General features: G+C 37.9%; 1 protein-coding gene across 1 annotated transcript; it reads right to left on the bottom strand.

The window, feature by feature from the left end:
• Positions 1-11612: 11612 nt before the first annotated feature.
• On the bottom strand, positions 11613-12545 carry LOC132662313 (olfactory receptor 8B8-like). The gene has a single exon (XM_060607795.3). It carries the CDS (start codon positions 12543-12545, stop codon positions 11613-11615), a length of 933 nt encoding a protein of 310 aa, XP_060463778.3.
• Positions 12546-22333: the final 9788 nt, after the last annotated feature.

Genomic DNA, 22333 nt, shown 5'->3' with positions numbered 1-22333 from the left:
TCCTAAATTGTTATCTTTGACCACCTCTCCTGAATCTGTACACCTTAAACTTATATAGTGCTACATATCAATTATATCTCAATAAAGCTGAAAAAATGGGGGGGATACTCTTTAGTTAAATAACGTATTTCTATTTTGAAATGAGAGAAAAATCATGGCCATAAATCTGGTTGGGTTTTAGAAGGTACATAGCACAACTCCCTATGAAAGTATCCCGATATGCCAATATTTTCATGAAACTTATTACAGATAGAGGTACAAGAAAAAAAAACAAGTATGGTTCGTTTTTTTTAAAAATTCCTTCCTCATTTTGATGAAGTCACTCATAACCTTATTTATCTCAGAAAGTTAAATTTTTGAAAAAATATTTTTAATATGAAATTTATTGTCAAGTTGGTTTCCATACAACACCTAGTCCTCATCCCAAAAGATGCCCTGCTCAATGCCCATCACCCACTTTCCCCTCCCTCCCACCCCCCATCAACCCTCAGTTTATTCTCAGTTTTTAAGTTCTTATGGTTTGGCAAAATATATTCTAAGTGTAGATATAGATCTGATCATATGGTTGTCAATTAAAATAATAACAACAGTTCCACATCAGTGCTAAGTGGGGGGAAAAAGTAAAATTAAGCAATGATGTAGAGATGGAAATTCAGTTTATTGGTAAAAAACAGATATAGTTAAACTTAGTGGTGTCTGAGTAAAAATCAAATTCAAAGTCATGTTTCTTATCTTTTCATTGCATAGCTTCCAAAGTTTTTACTAATGCTTATTTATTTAAATAGAATATTTTATTTTAAGAAAACTCTTACTTAAACCTGAAGAACCAGTATTTACTAAAAGCTGTCAAATAATTCTAATGTGCAAGGAAAAATTAACCTGAAAGAATTAAATCAGGAAGCCACCAGATTAAAACTCAAGTAAGCTGACCTCACACACTAGACTCCTATGACACTATGACCATATGGCAGCATCATACCACTAATTTAGCTCAGCCACTAATTTAGCTAAAGAATATTAGTTGAGCATCCATGAGGTACTAGAAATTGAGGATATAACAGTTAACAAAGTAATGCTACATCCTTAAAATCTTGTACTTCAGTAAGGCATACGGATATTTCCAGATAGAGATGCCCAGAACATTCTATAGTTGGGAGCTTAGACTCTTCAATCAAGTATCCATTCATTGATGCTCACTCAACTTAAATATAAAACTGGCTAACACATTTAGATTATTTTAGATTGGCTGGTTTGAGTTTAGACACCAATGCTATTTTTTTTTTTTTTTTAATATATGAAATTTACTGTCAAATTGGTTTCCATACAACACCCAGTGCTCATCCCAAAAGGTGCCCTCCTCAATACCCATCACCCACCCTGCCCTCCCTCCCACCCTGCCCTCCCTCCCACCCCCCATCAACCCTCAGTTTGTTCTCAGTTTTTAACAGTCTCTAATGCTTTGGCTCTCTCCCACTCTAACCTCTTTTTTTTTTTTTTTTTTTTTTTTTTTTTTTTTTTTTTTCCTTCCCCTCCCCCATGGGTTTCTGTTATGTTTCTCAGGATCCACATAAGAGTGAAACCATATGGTATCTGTCTTTCTCTGTATGGCTTATTTCACTTAGCATCACACTCTCCAGTTCCATCCATGTTGCTACAAAAGGCCATATTTCATTTTTTCTCATTGCCACGTAGTATTCCATTGTGTATATAAACCACAATTTCTTTATCCATTCATCAGTTGATGGACATTTAGGCTCTTTCCATAATTTGGCTATTGTTGAGAGTGCCGCTATAAACATTGGGGTACAGGTGCCCCTATGCATCAGTACTCCTGTATCCCTTGGATAAATTCCTAGCAGTGCTATTGCTGGGTCATAGGGTAGGTCTATTTTTAATTTTCTGAGGAACCTCCACACTGCTTTCCAGAGCGGCTGCACCAATTTGCATTCCCACCAACAGTGCAAGAGGGTTCCTGTTTCTCCACATCCTCTCCAGCATCTATAGTCTCCTGATTTCTTCATTTTGGCCACTCTGACTGGCGTGAGGTGGTATCTGAGTGTGGTTTTGATTTGTATTTCCCTGATAAGGAGCGACGTTGAACATCTTTTCATGTGCCTGTTGGCCATCCGGATGTCTTCTTTAGAGAAGTGTCTATTCATGTTTTCTGCCCATTTCTTCACTGGGTTATTTGTTTTTCGGGTGTGGAGTTTGATGAGCTCTTTATAGATTTTGGATACTAGCCCTTTGTCCGATGTGTCATTTGCAAATATCTTTTCCCATTCCGTTGGTTGCCTTTTAGTTTTGTTGGTTGTTTCCTTTGCTGTGCAGAAGCTTTTTATCTTCATAAGGTCCCAGTAATTCACTTTTGCTTTTAATTCCCTTGCCTTTGGGGATGTGCCGAGTAAGAGATTGCTACGGCTGAGGTCAGAGAGGTCTTTTCCTGCTTTCTCCTCTAAGGTTTTGATGGTTTCCTGTCTCACATTCTGGTCCTTTATCCATTTTGAGTTTATTTTTGTGAATGGTGTGAGAAAGTGGTCTAGTTTCAACCTTCTGCATGTTGCTGTCCAGTTCTCCCAGCACCATTTGTTAAATAGACTGTCTTTGGGGCGCCTGGGTGGCGCAGTCGGTTAAGCCTCCGACTTCAGCCAGGTCACGATCTCGCGGTCCGTGAGTTCGAGCCCCGCGTCAGGCTCTGGGCTGATGGCTCGGAGCCTGGAGCCTGTTTCCGATTCTGTGTCTCCCTCTCTCTCTGACCCTCCCCCGTTCATGCTCTGTCTCTCTCTGTCCCAAAAATAAATAAAAAACGTTGAAAAAAAAATTAAAAAAAAAAAAAATAGACTGTCTTTTTTCCATTGGATGTTCTTTCCTGCTTTGTCAAAGATGAGTTGGCCATACGTTTGTGGGTCTAGTTCTGGGGTTTCTATTCTATTCCATCACCAATGCTATTTTTGAATGATAGGCACGTCAATTGGTTTTATGTATGTGTGTGCATATTTAAATATAAATGTATATTTGTACATGGACTTGTGCATGGACATGTCAGCACATGAATGTCTGGCAACTCTGCAAATGTCAGGACTATATATAGCTGGTCCCATAAGAATGAAAGTGGACATCTGTCTCCAGGGCATCTAAGACAACAAGTCTTGTATCTGTACAGATTGACCGACAGCAGTAGGTTTCCTCCCTGAACAAACAAGATCAGTTTCTTTTTTTCTTAATTTTAATTCCAGTATAGTTAACATACAGCATTATATTAGTTCCAAGTGTACAATAAAGTTATTCAACAATTCTATACATTATTTGTGGCGCATCAAGATAAGTGTACTCTTAATCCCTTTCACCTATTTCACCCCTTCCCCCACCTACCTCCCCTCTGGTAACCATCTGTTTGTTGTCTATAGTTAAGAGTTTTGTTTTGGGGATTGTTGCTTGCTCTCTTTGTTTTGTTTTTTAAATTCTACATATAAGTGAAATCATATGGTATTTGTCTTTCTCTGTCTTATTTGCTTAACATTATACTCTCTAGATCCATCCATGGCATGGCAAATGGCAAGATTTCATTCTTTTTTATGGCTGAATAATATTCCCTTGTATACATAACGTATCTTCCTTATCCACTCATCTATCGATGGACACTTGGGCTGCTTCCATAATTTGACTATTGTAAATAATGCTGCTATAAACTTAGAGATACATGTATCTTTTCAAATTAGTATTTTCATATTCTTTGAGTAAATATTCAGTAGCATAATTATCAGATCATAAAGACCAGTTTCACAAGACCCTCAAATTACTAGATCAGCTCAATCCGCTATCCTCACTGAGCATGTATCTACACTACTTAGAGTTCTGAGAAAAGTCGTACTTAACTTCATTTTCTTTTTGTGCCTAGAACACAGCTGGTGGCATTAAAATATGGTTTTGTTGTCCCATACTTTTGAGTATGTTCTTGTTTTATGCAAAAACCCACTCATTTTATGGGGAAAAATCCACCTCCAATTTCACTTTTTTATTGAGATTATGAATGTAAAAAACTTTTATAATACAATGTGATACATGCAATAGTACAATAAACACCAATGAGATGCCAGCCAAGAAGGGAATCATCACTTAGTATTAAAGAGTCAAAAAATATTCCTGGGAAGGTAGGACCAATGCATAATATCAATGGAAGTAGCAATTCCAGGCAGGGGAAAAGAATGGGACAGGGTCAAAATTGCATCAATTACAGAACAAATGTTCTGAGGTGTGAAAGACAATTTTTAACTCTGCTCTATTTAATCCACAGTTGCTTATCATGCATTTAGAATCCTATCACAGTTAACAATTTCCATTATGAGCTATAATTCCAAACTTATTTCACTATGCAATGATAATTCATTGGTGCAAATACCTATAACTTAAGCTTTTATTGGGATAGAAGTGAGGGTTTTAGAAATTTAGGGACTAATTAAGTGGTGTGTGTGTGTGTGTGCACACACACGTCAGGCAATCAGAAAGCTCTTGCCTGAGTAATGAAAGAGGAAATGAAAAGATATCACTGAATCTCTGCCTCAGTAGACTACTAATTTGGGAAATTCAATCTATAGATTCAAGTCAGAATTCTGTCAAAAAAATGTTACTCTTTATACATTTCCCAAATTCAGTATCAGTGATGTTCTGATCACTGATGTTCTTGACCTTTTTTTTTTAAAACATAACTGCCCCTTTAGTTCTAGTTTTTCATGTTTCTTTTACCTTAATTTTCCTAGCAGCAACTGCCAAAGCATTCATTTTAACCACCTTTCCATCATCACATGTCACTGTCACTTTAAGAAATCAAATAATTTATTTTGAACTCATGGCACCTTTCTAACACTGTGATCTACTTATAGAAAGACAAAAGCCAAAAAAAAAAAAAAAACCCTACATTATGAGTATATACACACAAAGACTGAGGATCAACAATTTATTAAGTGTTTACTTAACTGAGTATCAGGTCTCTCTTGATCTCCAGGAACAGTGTTTATCTAGGCAGGTGAGATTATAAAATCCTGTCATCCAATATGCTAAACTCAACACAAAATTACTTACTGTTGAATCACCTGTGAACTTAAGTCACAATTGTGATACCTGATTCTGATGCAATCATTATCTCTTGTAGTACTTCCAATGACTGAGGCAGTCTTTTCTCTATGCCTAAGTATTGCTATATTTCTATATTTTCAAATGGTTTTCATTACAAATATAAAAGATAATGCCTAAAGAAGTTCTTTAAGGAAAGACTTTATGAAAAAAGTGGACAGGATTCGGAAAATGAAATGATATAAAACAGAATGAGGGCTACACTCTCTTTATTATACCATTAGCTTAAGCATAATGATGCATAACATACTACAGATCTATAAGATGGGATTGTACATTGACTTTCCTCCTTCTACAAACAGTGGTGAAATTCTTCATCAGGTTAGTGGAGAGAACGTTCTCTGCCCCGGACTCATCTATATTGTTCTGTAAGTGTTATCCTACATATGGTGGTCCTTTTCTATGGGAGCCATTCTATATTCTGAGGGTTGTTCCCATTTACTTGGGTCTTTATGCTCAATCTTTGCTTATGGATTAGCTTAATGTTCCGTTTATGGAGAGCTATAATCAACATTTTGGAAACTATCGTGAAATTTATACACTTTAAGTATAAAATTACACTTCACCAATTATTAGAAAATTAACAGCTTATAATCACTAGTGGATACAAGAATAGATCATTGCCAGCACACCAGAGTGCTCTTTGTGACCTGTTAGATGGTTGCTACAACCATTTTTTCATTCTCTATCATGACTATTGCAATCTTCTCCTGTCATCACATTACAGCTGTATTATCTAAGTAGGGCCTCATCATCATCTGCATCCAGCCCACAGAAGGTCAAAGAGAATATGGAAAAGGTAAACTTTTCCCCAGAATGGTGTCCATTTTGTCTAGAATTCATTCATATCTCACATTTCACTGCAAGAAAAAAAGGGAAACGTATGTTCTAGAATAAGAGGTGAACAGCTAGCAAACTCTGCTGCAAGGGGCTAATCACATTGATGTTTATCAGAACCCAGGATGTGAAGTTTAAATAACATGTTAAATGTAAGAATTTACTGGCACTTAGTAAACACCCAAATATAGTTTATTACAAGCTATCTTATATGTTCTCGCTTACTGTATAAATCTGTATCAAATAAGAACTTAGTCACCCTTTCTAAATTAGACAAAAGGTCTGTCAAATATAAAATGTGAAAGATAACTTTCTAGGCATCTTTCTTATTTGAATATTTTCCTTCTATTTGTGCTCAGAGGCATTTTTATCCACTAATCGTTCAAGTTTCACTGATTTTTTTAAAGTATGGCAAATATTGTGTAATAATAATAATAATAATAATAATAATTTTTTTACCTCCAATAGATTTTGAATCAAAACACCAAATACCGAGTCTTATTTCTACCATGTATTAATTGTGACTTGGAATAAGCCATGAACATCTCTGAGTAGTAGTCTCATCATCTATGAAATGGGAACTGGATCCTCTCCCCCATTTACCTCAAAGTTCTTCCCTGAGGAACACAGAGACTGACAGATATAACACGCAGGGAACACAGCAACAGCACACTCTTCCTAAGAGCAAGTGTAAAACCCTGCATATACTTTTATTTTTTAAGTGGGTCTATTCAACCTTACATCAGAGAGACACTTTATTTTATTTTATTTTTAACGTTTATTCATTTTTGAGACAGAGAAAGATAGAGCATGAATGGGGGAAGGTCAGAGACAGAGGGAGACACAGAATCCGAAACAGGCTCCAGGCTCTGAGCTGTCAGCACAGAGCCCGACGCGGGGCTCGAACTCATGGACCGCGAGATCATGACCTGAGCCGAAGTCGGACGCCCAACCAACTGAGCCACCCAGGCGCCCCAGAGAGACGCGCCTCTAAATAAAATTTCATTTCATTTCATTTCATTTCATTTCATTTCATTTCATTTCATTTCGAGAGAGAGAGAGACAGAGACAGAGTGTGAGCGGGGGAGGGGCGGAGAGAGGGGGAGACACAGAATCTGAAGCAGGCTCCAGGCTCCAAGCTGTCAGCACAGAGCCTGATGCAGGGCTCGAACTCACGGACCCCGAGATCATGACCTGAGCGGAAGTTGGACGCTTAACCAACTGAGCCACCCAGGAGCCCCAAGACTTTAATGTTTAAACATGCATTATTTTGTATAACAAATTCTTGCATATAAAACAACTACTACATCTAATGCTAGGCTGAATATACAGTGAAATATCCCAATGTTAAAGAGGAAAATCAACTGTGTTAGACTTGTGGAAGAATACCATGTCTGCCCCCGACATAAACATTTGCTGACATAATTTTCAGGAGTAATGTTGACCATATAAGATCAATTTTAGAATCTCTCCATGTGCACAGTGTAACTCTACTTTGTATGTGAAAATCTATGTTTATATTAGTCTTTCACATATCTTATTTGTTTGTCATATATATCACATTTCCAAACATTGCCAGGGACTTAGCAGGTAAAAAAAAGCTGGGCTTTTTTTTTTCTAATATAAACAAATGAATGATTTATGCAATAACCATTTCCTTTTCCTGGATTCAGCAAGTACTTCCAACACAGTCCTGCCTCTCTGGAGCTGGACCCAGGAACCACGTACCTAAATGTTCTTGCAAAGATTAAAAGTGGGTTCCTGATGATGAGCGATGTTGAGCATCTTTCATATGTCTGTTAGCCATCTGGCTGTCTTCTTTGGAAGTGTCTAGTCATGTCTTCTGCCCATTTCTTCACCGTATTATTTATTTTTGGGGTGTTGAGTTTGATAGGTTCTTTATAGATTTTGGATACCAACCCTTTATCCAATATGCCATTTGCAAATGTCTTCTCCCATTCCCTCAGTTGCCTTTTAGTTTTGTTGATTGTTTCCTTTGCTGTGGAGAAGTTTTTATCTTGATGAGGTTTCAATACTTCATTTTTGCTTTTATTTCTCTTGCCTCCAGAGACATGTCAAGTAAGAAGTTGCTGCAGCCGAGGTCAAAGAGGTTGCCATCTATTTTCTCCTGTGGGATTTAGATGGCTTCCTGTCCACATTTAGGTATTTCATCCATTTTGAATTTACTTTTGTGTCCGGTGTAAGAAAGTGGTCCAGTTTCATTCTTCTCCATGTCACTGTCCAGTTTTCCAAACACCATGTGCTAAAGAGATTCTTTCTTCCATTGGATATTTTTTCTGCTTTATCAAAGATTAGTTGGCCATACATTTGTGAGTCCATTCTGGGTTCTTTATTCTACTCCACTGACCTATGTGTCTGTTTTTGTGCCAGCACCACACTGTCTTGATAATTAAAGCTTTATAATACAGATAAATATAATCCAGATAAAGTCTGGAATTGTGATGCCTTCAGCTTTGGTTTTCTTTTTTAACATTCCTTTGGCTATTCAGGTCTTTTCTGATTCCACACAAATTTTAAGATTGCTTGTTTTAGCTCTGTGAAGACGACTGGTGTTATTTCGATAGGGATTGCATTGAATGTGTAGATTGCTTTGGGTAGTATCGACATTTTCACAATATTTGTTCCTCTGATCCATGAGCATAGAATGTTTTTCCATTTTTTTGTCTTTTTCAATTTCTTTCATAAGCTTTCTATAGTTTTCAGCGACAGATCTTTTATCTCTTGGTTAGGTTTATTCCTAGGTATTTTATGGGTTTTGGTGCAGTTGTAAATGGGATTGATTCCTTGATTTCTCTTTATGCTGCTTCATTATTGGTGTATAGAAATGCAACCAATTTCTGTGTATTGGTTTTATATCCTGCGACTTTGCTGAATTCATGGATCAGTTCTAGCAGTTTTTTTGGTGGAGTCTTTTGGGTTTTCCATGTAGAGTACCATGTCATCTGCGAAGAGTGAAAGTCTGACTTCTTCCTTGCTAATTTGAATGCCTTTTACTTCTTTTTGTTGTCTAATTGTTGAGGCTAGGACTTCCAGTACTATGTTGAACACCTGGTGAGTGTGGATATCCCGGTTGTGTTCCTGATCTTAGTTTTTAGCTAAGATCTTTAGCTAAGATCCTGATCTTAGCTCTCAGTTTTTCCCCATTGAGGATGATATTAGTCAAAATACAAATTAAACCACAATGAGATATCACATCACACCTGTCAAATGGCTAAAATGAACAACTCAGGAAACAAGAGATGTTGGTGAGGATGTGGAGAGAGGGAAACTCTTTTGCATTGCTGATGGAAATGCAAACTGGTGCAGCCACTCTGGAAAACAGTATGGAGGTTCCTCAAAAAATTGAAAATAGAACTACCCTACAACCCAGCAATTGCACTACTAGGAATTTATCCAAAGGATACAAAAATGCTCATTTAAAGTGGCACATATACTCCAATGTTTATGGCAGCACTACCAACAAGAGCCAAATTATGGAAAGAACCAAAATGTTCATTGACTGATGAATGGATAAAGAAGATGTGGCATATATATATACAATGGAATGCTGCATGGCAATGAGAAAGAATGAAATCTTGCCATTTGCAGCAACGTGGATGAAACTAGAGGGTATTATGCTAAGTGAAATAAGTCAGTCAGAGAAAGACAGATATCCTATGATTTCACTCACATGTGGAATTTGAGAAACACAACACATGAACATAAGGGAAGAGAAGGAAAAATAAGATAAAAATAAGAGAGGGGAGCAAACCATAAGAGACTCTTAACAATAGAGAACAAACTGAGGGTTGCTGGAGGGGAGGTGAGTGGGGAAGATGGGCCAGATGGGTGATGCGGATTAAGGGGGAGTTTGTTGTGTTGAGCACTGCGTGTGGTATGTAAGTGATGAATCACTGGGTTCCACTCCTGAAACCAATATCACACTGTATGTTATCTAATTGGAATTTATTTTATTTTATTTTATTTAAGTTTATTTATTTTTGAGACAGAGAGAGACAGAGCATGAATGGGGGAGGGTCAGAGAGAGGGAGACACAGAATCCGAAACAGGCTCCAGGCTCTGAGCTGTCAGCACAGAGCCCGACGCGGGGCTCGAACTCACGGACCGCGAGATCATGACCTGAGCCGAAGTCGGCCGCTTAACCGACTGAGCCACCCAGGCGCCCCTATCTAATTGGAATTTAAATAAAATCTTGAAGGTGAATAAAATAGAAAATATTTAAATTGTCACTTGATTCATCAAATTGAAGATTTTTAGAGTAGCATTTTTTTTGCTTTTTCTAATCATCATCCTCATCATCATCATCATCATCATCATCCAATATCCTTCCAGAAAAAACATTGTCACAATTTGGTTTATTCACCTAATCTTTAATTGTCATTGCTCTTCAGCTGCAACTCAAGGTTTTCATATGTAAAAATCCATATGAAAGTATATGGAAGCCCATAAAAACAGGAGTGATTTAGTTGCCCCCAAGTCCTCTAACCCTGTGGATTTAACTTTAAAAAATATATCAAATAACTTATGCTTTCACTACCCTCTCATCTCCATATTTTTAGGGCCATCAAGAAAGGAGAGAGTCATGGGTAGGGGCTTTCATTATCCATCATTTTTCTTTCTAAATTCCTTTCTTCCTAATTTGAACTCAAATTACCTCTTACTATTTTATCACCTGAAACTGCTGCCCTCACTCTACCTGGTTCCCCAAATGTGCCTACAGCTTTTCCATCTGCATTCCTAAAACACTACTAATATATGGACATTATGCATTATAGTTCTATGAAAGGTATATGAAACTGAAATATGTTACAGTTCTCTACAGAATAGGATATAAAATCAAACTGAAACGTGGATCCTAATTTTCATAACCACTCCCCACAATAAATAAGGGACTTCATTCATACTTGTTGCCCATGTGTCTTGTTGAGTCCTGACCTACTGACAAAATTCTGTGCTCCTTTCTTTTCCAGGCCTATTCTCTGAATTACAAACACTTGCAAACATTGCAAATTCAGGCTTTTTTTTCTTTTCAATTTGTAGAAAAATAACCTCGCTATCTGAGCCAAACATCTTTCTAATATACTAGCTCCCAAGGCATTCTCTCTCCCAACAAAAAGAACCATCAAAGTGTTTTTTGAAAGAGAATATGAAAAAAAGTAATACCCACACCGAGAGAAATTCATGAATCATCTTGGAACAAAGCACAGTTAATTTTCAAATTTGCAATGTTTTCTCATAGTCCATGCTTACTGAAACAAAAACAGAATAAAGTAGAGCAAAATAGACTACAAATAGTAGACTTGAAATCAGAAGGCTTTGATTTGATGAAGCTATGTGACTTTAGGTAAATCTAACTACTCTGAGCTTCACTTACCCATGCATACAATAAATATATTTTGAGGATCACTGATGTGTTGGTTTGGCTGTTCAAAGGTAAAAGAGAAAAGCCTGCCAAAAGACACTTTATACTTGATGTTTACATATGCAAAATGGATTAACCTTGATTGCCTTTATGGAATCTTCAATCCCAGGACTTAAAGGAGACATATACTTGCCAATTGGAAGATGGAACACTGGGAATACAAACAGTATTTGATACAAGTTTCTAATGTCAAGTGGCAGATATATCAAAACTTTCCCCTATTCAGAGTTTTTCTCAGAGCAAGTTTAATGTCTTTGTTTCTCAAGCTGTAAATGAATGGGTTCATCAAGGGAACTATATTGGTATAAAAGACAGAAGAGATTTTCCCTTCATCCATAGATCCAGCAGAAGATGGTTTAAGATACATAAATGCACCTGATCCAAAGAACAAGGAAACAGCAATTATGTGGGAACTGCAGGTGCTGAACGCTTTGGACCTGCCCTCAGTGGAACTGATGTGGAGGATGCTGGAGAGGATGCAACCATAAGACACAAAGATGGTGACACTGGGCACAATCACATTGATTCCCACCACAATGAAAACCACCAGTTCATTTACATAGGTGCTTGTGCAAGAAAGCTGGAGCACGGGGAGGATGTCACACAAATAATGGTTGATGGTGTTTGCATTGCAGAAGGTCAGTCTCAGCATGCATCCTGTGTGGGCCATAGCACCCGAAAATGCCATCAAATATGAACCAAGCATAAGGCTGGAACACGCTTTAGGGGACATGACAACATTATACAAAAGTGGGTTACAGATGGCCACATAGCGATCATAGGCCATTGATGTCAGCACATAACCTTCAGAAATACCAAAAAAACTGAAAAGGTAAAGCTGGGCCATGCACCCCCTATAGGAGATGATATTCTTCTTTGATGTGAAGTTAAATAGCATTTTGGGTGTAAACACAGAAGAATAACAGAAGTCTATGAAGGACAAATTGGAGAGGAAAAAGTACATGGGGGTGTGTAGATGTGAATTCAGCCCAATTAGAGTTATCAAGCCCAAATTTCCCAATGCAGTGACCACATACATGACTAGAAACAGGCAGAACAGGGGGAGCTGGAGATCTGGTAGGTCTGTTAGCCCCAGCAGAATGAATTCAGTCACAAAAGAAGCATTCCCAGGCACCATTTTACTCTAAGTGAATCTGTGGACACAGGAGGAAAATGTTACACAGAAAATTCAATTTTTCTCACCATATAGCCTCTCATGAGAATTGGGTATGTACAAAGAATATCTGAGACTAACCTAATCTGGACCCACAGGTCTGCTTTACCATTATCGTGAATCTAGTGACATGGGCATTCCCTCATTAGAGTCTTTATAAACTGCATAAGCACAGAGCATCAAAACTGAGCTGACAGCATGAAGGCCAATGTTTCCATATGTCAACATGACTGCTGCATAAAGCAAAGGTTAAGGGAGAAGATTGGACTAGGAGAGAATCGCCTCCTCTCATTTCATTTCTTTGACCACATGACCCTTCCCCTAATCAGTAAAATTGGAGGCAGCAACCCACCAACCTGGTGCTGGCCTCTAATGGGGATTAGACTTGGTGTGGTGAGAATGAAAAACATTGTTTCCAATCCAAATAAAAGACCAGGACTAGGAGAGTTTAAGTTCCTGCTCCATGCCACAAAGTAAAAACCGTAACTTTGGAAGAGTGAGAGTTCCATCCATGGAACTGACCAATACATTGCATCCTTTGAACCCAATAATGTCTCTGAACCTTCCCTGCACCACCATCCCCCCTCCAACAGGTTCTTCTGTCAATTTAACTTGAGTCTGAGGACTGCAAAATCTGGAATGAAAGTGGCATATCTTAGATCCCTGGACTTCCATCACAAAAGGAGGACATTAATATAAATGGAATTCAGAAACTCACCTTCTCTAGGCAAGAAAACCTTGGTTCTTCCCTACCATTATTACCCCTGTGGTTCTGAAAGGGAAGCTTTAGTCTCTGAGACTTCGCTCCCTTTGGTTCTATGAGGATGGAGACCACTCTTAATTTCTGATGTGCTCTGGAAATCTTTCTGAACTTCGGAATAGAATTTCTGATTTTGAGTCCTCTCAAGCAGCAGACAAAAATAAACAGCCTTTCTTATTATCATTTTTGCCACTTAAAATTCACAGAAGACAACGCAAGTGTAAGGATATAATGTACCCAGTTATAAACAGGGCAGGCACTTACTCAGTCTCTCCCACAGGGAATAGTTTCTAGGTGTAATAGGGTATTGAGGGGATTGTATTTACACAAAGGACCATAACGTGTCTCCAATACTGTAGGGACTCAAAGTTTTACCCAAGTTTTCCCCCCACTGTAGGGAATGGACATCTCCCAAAGAGGGTCAAAAAATAAATTCCCATTTCCCATTAAACAAGATGGCAGAAGAGGAAGCCCTAGACCTCATACCCTCCATGAATACACTGATTTGAAAACATTTCATGTACAGATTGCTTTTGTGGGAAATCCAGATACAAGTTAAGGCAGTCCTGCTCCCAGTTAAAGCATGAAACTGGTCACACTGAAACTGGTAGGGAAGGTCAAGATATCCTCTTGTCCTATACTTATCCTTGCACAGCACCTTCAAATTGGGACAAAACCCCAAGTTCCTGGCTTCTCCGAGGGGAGGGAAAGAAGTGCACCATGTGTCCAATGCTCCAGCTTTTATTAGCTGTGTCCTGAAGACTGGCTTCTAGAGAGTCTCCATCAGAAAGCAGAGGGAATACAGGACACAGCACACTTCAGCTGCCTGGGGTGAGAGAGAGTAAAGACGGTGGTTTGCCCTGGAAGTCACCATAGCTCCTCCCCCTGGCTCAGCACAGACCAAGCAATTGAAAAGCCCTTTCTTACAGCTTCTTTCTGGTGAGGGAAAATGGGCACAAGGTGTTCAATAACACAATTTATCTGTGAGCTGCCTGAGGAACTAGCTTCAGTCTTGCATGTTTTAGAGCACAGATGGGACCTGGCACACTATGGATGTCTTTGTTGGTGGGGAGGGGAGGTCACCAGGAACAAAGAAAGAGGATAGGACTGCACAGACTTTGAGAGGCCTCCAGAGTCTCTGACCAGGCTTATTGGTGGTGCCCTCTCCAGTTCAAGGCCAGTCCATGAGTATTAGGCCAAATGGGCGTTTGTCTAATGTGCAGACACCAGTGCAGAGAGTCAATGAAAATGAAGACAAGTTGAAACACTTTCCAAAAAGGAATAAGAGCAATCTCCACAAACTGACTCTAATGGAATGAAAATATGTGATATACCTGACAGAGAATTGAAAATAACTGTCATCAAGATGCTCACTGTAGTCAGAGAACAAAACACAAACCAAGAGGAAATCTGAACAAGAGACAGAAAAAAGTATTAAACAGAAATCATGGAGCTGAAGAATACAATAACAGCACTGAAAAATTCACTGGAGGGGCTCCAGAGCAAACTAGACCAAGCAAAAGAAGGAATCACTGAATTGGATAAAAGGCCACTGGAAATTATTCCATGAGAGGGTGAAATGAAAAAAGAATGAAACATAGTGAAGGAAGCATGAGGCACTTATTGGATGCTACCATGTGGACCAATATGTACATTTTAGAAACCTCAGCAGGACAGTGAGAAAGGATCAGAAAGCACATTTGGAGAAAAAAAAAGGCTGAAAAGTTCCCATCATAGCAATTTCCCGATACTATGACCTATTTATAGAAAAATAAGTCCCATAAAAATTGCATTATGAGCATACATATACAAATACCAAGGGTTAACTACTTATCCACTCTCCATTTTACTTAACTGAGCTAATCTGACTTCCACTTGCATAGTCAGATCTATACCAGCTTCCAGGAACAATGCTTATCCAGGCAGGTGAGATATAAAATGCTCTAGCCCAATATTCTGGGACTCAACACAAATTTACTGACTACTGGATCACCTCTAAACTTGAATTATGATGGTGATATCTGGTTCTGACTCAATGGTTATGCTTTATAATACCTCTGGTGATTGAAGCAGTCTTTTCTCTATGCCTAAATATATCAATTTTTCTATATTCCCAAATTATTAAATTCACATAGTTGTTGAACATAATGCTTAAAGAAGTTCTTTAAGAAGAGGTACCTGGGTTGGCTCAGTCGGTTAGGCATCCGACTTCATGACCTCACAGCTCAGGTCATGATCTTACAGTTCATGAGTTCAAGTCCTGCATTGGGCTCTGTGCTGACAGCTCAGAGCTTAGAGCCTGCTTCAGATTCTGTGTCTCCCTCTCTCTCTCTGCCCTTCCCCCATTTGTGCTCTGTCTCTCAAAAATAAATAAACGTTAAAAAAAATTTAAAAAAAAAGAAGGGGGTGCCTGGGTGGCTCAGTTGGTTGAGTGTCCGACATCGGCTCAGGTCCTGATCTTGCACTCCATGAGTTCGAGCCTCATGTCAATCTCTGTGCTGGGAGCTAAGAGCCTGCAGCCTGCTTTGGATTTTGTGTCTCCCTATCTCTCTCTCTCTCTATGCCTCTCCCTGCTCATGCTCTGTCTCTCTCTCTCTCTGTCAAAAATAAATAAACATTAAAAATTTTTTAAAAAGGGGCACCTGGGTGGCTCAGTTGGTTAAGCGTTCGACTTTGGCTCAAGTCATGATCTTGCGGTTCTGGAGTTTGAGCTCTGTGTCAGGCTCTGTGCTGACAGCTCTGAGCCTCAAGCCTGCTTCAGATTCTGTGTCTCCCTCTCTCTTTGTCCCTCCCCGGTTCACACTCTGTCTCTCTCTTTCTCAAAAATAAACATTAATTTTTTTTTAATATTTTAAAAAAGTTCTTTAAGAAAAGACTTTATCAAGAATGTAGAAAGGGTGAAGAAAATTAAATTATATAATGTTATGAGAACTATATCCTCTTTACATTAACCTAATGACATATAACCTACTACAAACCTATACAATGGGGTTCTATGTTGACTTTGCTCCTCTCACAGACACTTCTGGAAATTCCTCATTAGGTGTAGTAAAAGGATTCTCTCTTCCCTGGACTGGGTTAGCGTCCTCCATACATTACTTCTGCTGGTTTCTTCTGTGCGAGCCATGCTGTGCTTAGAAGGCTGTTTCCTCCACCTGTGACTTTATTCTGAGCCCTGATTAGTTTAAATTTTAATTTCAGTAGAGGTATAATCAAAGTTTTCAGCCTTAATTTATTGTTTAAGTTAACATAAATACATATATGAAAGTCTACAAAATATACACTTCAACCATCATAAAATGAACAGCTTATAATGACCATGAAGATCTATAAATAGACTATTCCTGCCTTCCAGAGCCCTTGTGCACCAGTCTCCCATTCTCCATCATGATACCGCTACAATCGTGCGGGAGCATTTGTTCCCAGCTTTGTCACTTAAGTGGGGCCTCATGCATTCCACATCCAGCCAGCAGAAGGAAAAGAAAACATGGAAATGATTATTATAGTCTACCCTTAGGTGTTTCCATTTATCATGTAGGCCAGTATAAAATAAGAATATATTCACACATTCTAAATTAAGCGATAGAACTTTCAAATATGAAATGTCAAAGATATTTTTCGACATTTTTTCTTAGTTTAGGATTTTGTTTTTGTGTTCTGAGCCTTTTTAGTCACTAAAACCATTTTCATGTTTCACTGATATTTAAAAGTACAGTATATTAATAATAATAATAATGATAATAGTACCTTGATATACTTAGAATCAAAACACCATTCCTCATCACAGCTCTACCACTTGAAAGTTGTAATTTGAGGGTGCTCGGGGTGGCTCAGTTGTTAAGCACCAGACTTCGGGTTAGGTCATGATCTCATGGGTTCATGAGTTCAAGTTCCACATTGGGTGAGCTCGAGCCCCACTTCAGGTGAACACAAGCCCTACTTTGGGTGAGCCCGCTTCTCTCTCTTTCTCTGCCCCTCATCGGATTCTCTCTCTCTGCCCCTTGCTCATTTGCACCTTTGCTCTCTCTCTCAAAAAAACAAACAAAAAAAAAAACAACAACAACAAAAAAGGAAAGGTTGTAATTTGAGACAAATCATGAACAAGTCTGAGCATCAGTTTCTTAATCTGTGAAATGAAAACTAAGATCCCCTCTCTTCTTTATCTCACATTACTTCCCTTCGGAATACTTAAACTGACAGATGTGACAGTGAAGAAAAAACTAAAACACGTTAAGAGCAATTGTAACACCCTACACATCTCTATGAATATTTGAAGTGGGTTAATTTAACTGTACAGCAGAGAGAGGATTTCAGAGCCCCTATGATTCCACCAGCCACTAGTCACTGAGAAAGATGAATGTCTCTGTCTCAGCATGTAAAATTTCTGTGTATGAGATTAGTGTTTAAAGGTACAGATTTTGCATAACAAAACCCCACATATCAACCAACTGCTGTTCAGCTGATAATAAACTGAAATGTCCCAATGCACGAGAGCAAAACCAACTCTGCCGGACTCAGGGAAAATACCAGGTTCATCCCCCAACATGGACATCGATTCAACAAAATCTATTTATTTATGTATGTATGTATTATGTATGTATGTATTTATTTATTTAACATTCATTTATTTTTTCAGAGAGAGAGAAAGAGACAGAGTGCAAGCGAGGGAGGGACAGAGAGAGAAAGACACAGCATCTGAAGCAGGCTCCAAGCTCTGAACTGTCAGCACAGAGCCTGACATGGGGCTCAAAATCATGAACTGCGAGATCACGACCTGAGCCGAAGTCGGATGCTCAACGAACTGAGCCACCCAGGCGCCCCCAAAATCAATTTTAAGAAGTAATTTTAAGACTGATTTTAGAATCCATCTACTCTGTTGCATTATGATAATATACATTTATATCTTTCTCTTACCATGCCTTATTTATGTATGTGACATATAGCCCAATGCCATACATTGCTAGGTACTTAGAGGTGCAAGATGCTGTGTGTGTGTGTGCACGCACGCAAGTGTGTGTGTGTGTGTGTATTTCCATGAACAAGAAAGTGATTAAAGCAATAACCATTTCCTTTTACTAGATTCAGCAGGTACTTTTTGCTCATCCTTCGCAGCAGCTGGAACCAGGAACCATCTACCCAAAAGTAGTTTGCATATCATACAATCAGTGTTAGGCAGTGATCTCATAAAATATAAGACTCCAAGACTCTGTGTGTGTAGGGAGGGGGGTGTGCTTAGGGTGCACTGTAAAGAGGAGTGGAAAACTAGGTTCAATAAATGTAGGTGTTCAGCAATTCAAAGGACATGGAACTCAGAACCCCTTGTACTTCTGGTTTGCATGACACCTTAACCACAGCTTACCCCTATCATGCTCATTCCAGACCTGGTCCTGAGCAACAATACCAGCTCAAGTACAGAAAGTTTAGATTAAACAAAGGCAGAATGTAATCAACGTCGCTTCTGGTCCTGAACTAGGAGGATCATTTTCTGTTATTGCCCAGAAAGCTCAAGCTTTCATACTGATTTAGAGATGGCTGTGTCCTAGTACACAGGTCCAGACAAATCCCATGCTTTACCTGCTTGACTCCTAGCTGTGACAATTTGATACGAGACTCATACTTTCTCTCCTAACTTCTTTTATGGCCGTTCAGATAACACGAAAAAGCAAAAACCATAAGGGATAACTCTATGTTGTGCATGTAACACACCTAACTTGGTTCTCCTTTTGAAAAAAGGAAAATCCATACACAGTTCTTAAATCACTAACCAGAAAGTTGTCAGCTGAGTTGCTTTTACTAAAGCTTTGTCAATCTTACCTTTATAAATGTCTTAATAGCTTTTATAACAATTTTAATAAACTTTTCCCCAAACAACCTGAAAAAAATGGGTCCTAGTTCAAAAGAAAGCTTATCTTTTCGGCAGTAAAAAATTATCATTTCTGAAAGTCTTTGTCTGCAACTGAAGCAGATTTCACTTGTATTTTAAGGCTTCTCAAATGAAATATTAGTGACCATGTTTAACACATACTTTTAGCTACCTCAAATAGTGATAAGATACATAACAATATGAACACACCTTTGCAATGTCTACAGGGATTCCTGAATAGCACAGACATTATTTACATACTGACACACTTTTTTCAATAAGGAATACAATTTCATCAAAATAGACAATAAGTAAAAGAAAAGCAAAAATTAAAAAAAAAAACAGTGAAAACCAACCATTTTATATAAATAGTACTTGGTAAGTGCAAATCAAGCAGGTCAGGGCATGTGGTGTGAAAGGTCATGTAAAATCATAAGTCAGTGGCTATCTGGTGGTAGATGATAACTACATTTATCATGGTGAGCATTTTGTACAGTATATAAATGTCAGATCACTATGTTGTATGTGTGAAACTAGTGTAATATTTACGCTAACTATACTTTGGTTAAAGATCAATTAATTTTTCTTTGTAATAAATTGGCTTCCAGAAAAAAATTAATTTTTAAAATAAATAAGTGAACCACAGTCAAAGTTTTTGCGATGTCAAACATCTAAAAAAAAGACAAGCTAACAAGCCAGTTATGCTAAATTTCACAATGCCTAAATCTTTATTTTTTTAATGTAAATTCAAGTTAGTTAACATACAGTGAAGTCTTGGCTTCAGGAGTAGAGCCCAGTGATTCATCTCTTATATATGACACCCAGTGCTCATCCTGAAAAGTGTGCTTCTTCATGCCCATCACTCATTTAACCCATTGCCCCACTCACCACCCCTCCAGCAACCCTCAGTTTGTTCTCTGTACTTAAGAGTCTCTAATGGTTTCCCTCCCTCTCTGTTTTTATGTTATTTTTCCTCCCTTTCCCTATATTTATCTGTTTTGTTTCTCAAATTCCACAAATGAGTGATATCATATGATACCTGTCTTTGACTGACTTATTTCGCTTACCATATTACCCTCTAGTTCCATCCACATTGTTGCAAATGGTAAGATTTCATTATTTTTCATTGCCAAGTAGTATTCCATTGTATACACACACACACACACACACACACACACACACACACACACACACATCTTCTTTATCCATTCATCAGTCGATGGACATCACAATATCTAAATCTTGAGCGAATATTAGAAAAATGGTATAAAAGTAATATTATTAAAGTTATCTTAGAATGTTTAAATTATCACTTGATTAAGAGGTTTTTGTTTGTATCAAGATTTTATTCAAATTCTAGTTAGTTAATATATAGCATAATATTGGATTCAGAAGTGAAATTTAGGATTAAAAGTTTTAAAGTAGTCATCTTTTTGTGTTGTCTCAAAAGAAAAATAAGCCAACATCCTATTCCAGAAAAGAAATTGTCACGACTTGGTTTATTCACCGTGTGTTTCTTTCAAGTTGTCATTGCTTTCCCAGCTGCAGTTTCAGGGTTTTGTATCTTAAACTCCATATGGGAGTAGCATATGGAAACCAACAAAAACAGGAGTGATTTAGCTGTTCCCAAGTCCTGTAGCTCTGTGAGTTCTCCTGTTTAAATATCAAGTGACTTTCACTTTTATCCTATCCAGAGAAATCCTGAGATCTCCATAACATTCCTAGAGCTTCCAGAAAGGAAGAGTCATAGAAACAGCTGTCTTTTCCCCATAATTTGCTTTCTAAACTCCTTCAACCTCACTTGAGTTTGGAATACCACATACTATTTAATCTCCTGAAATTTCTGATCTCTGTGTTCCTGGTTCCTCATAAATGTGGCCACCAATTTGGGCCTACCTTCCCCAAAACACTATTAATGCATGATCATCATGCATTGTAAGTTTTATCAAAGCTGTATGTACAGTGGGGGGATAATTACAGTACTCTAAAGAGCAGGATACAAATTCAAACTGAAATGTGGTTTTAAACCTCATTGTCCTTTTTTCTACAGAGAGATTTTTTGTTTATTGTACGTGCGTTTTTTTATATCTTGACCTAATGCTTTGTGGCTGGGTTCCTTTCTCTTCTGTGCCCTATTCTGTGAATTACTAGTACTTGCAAACATTCTAAAATCTTTTTTTTTAACTTAATTTACAGAAAAAGCTCCATTTTTGAGCCGATCATCTCTCAACTATCCTAGCATAACAGGACTTCTCTTTCACAAGAAAAAGAACTATTAAACTATTTTCCTAAAACAACCACTACCCTGAGAGATATTCATGTATAAGCCAACAAAGCACTGTCAACTTCAAAAATAAAAACGTTTTCTCATATTCCACGATTACTGAAATAAAAATAATGAAATGAAGTAGACAAGTATACTTGAAACAGCAGTAGACTGAAATCAGGAGGTTACAGTTTATCTAGGTGTTTCTTTCATAAGATGTATGATTTAACTCGTTAAATTTTCTCAGCTTCAGTATCATGTCTATGCAATAAATATATATTCATGATATAAATATGTCTCAGTTTCATATTTACCAAGATAAATATGAAATCTCTGCCAGAAGGAGCATATGTCAGTTTACAGTTGGCAAGTGGATTATATTTTATGGACTTCATGGAACTTGCTATATCTGTGAAACACTGGCATTTCAAGGAGGCACATTAAAGGCCAGTGGAAGATGTAACCAGTAGAGTATGGATTATCTGATTCCTGATTCCACCAGTACATTATAAGTCGCAGGTAAGAAACCAAGATCACCGTAGTGTTACTTTACCTGATCTTTTGCAGAACCTTTTATCTTTTTCCAGGAGAAAAAAAAAGCAAACTCCATAATGACAATGGAAAAACAAAGATAAGCTTATTCATTAATGTTAAATAGTTAAAATGGTGTAAAAGAGTAGAAATTGCAAAACTGGTGAGGAAGGAAATTATATTATTTAAAAATTGGAAACAAATTGAGAGAAGACTCAATTTCCTTCATCATGGTAACAAAGATATAGGATATGAAGTCTCCGCCTAAACTGTGATAAAAGAAACAGAATATACCAGTCCTATTACTACCTGCACAGGGACACTGATTCTGA

This window comes from Panthera onca, chromosome D1, assembly GCF_046562875.1.
Source record: "Panthera onca isolate mPanOnc1 chromosome D1, mPanOnc1 haplotype 2, whole genome shotgun sequence".
In the NCBI taxonomy this organism is placed as follows: Eukaryota; Metazoa; Chordata; class Mammalia; order Carnivora; family Felidae; genus Panthera; species Panthera onca.
The sequence above is the reverse complement of the archived record's forward strand: the minus strand, read 5'-3'. Positions and strand labels throughout refer to the sequence as shown.

What these genes read in the sequence shown, in the direction of transcription:
- LOC132662313 (XM_060607795.3), bottom strand. Translation starts at nt 12,545, where the DNA reads ATGGTGCCTGGGAATGCTTCTTTTGTGACTGAATTCATTCTGCTGGGG.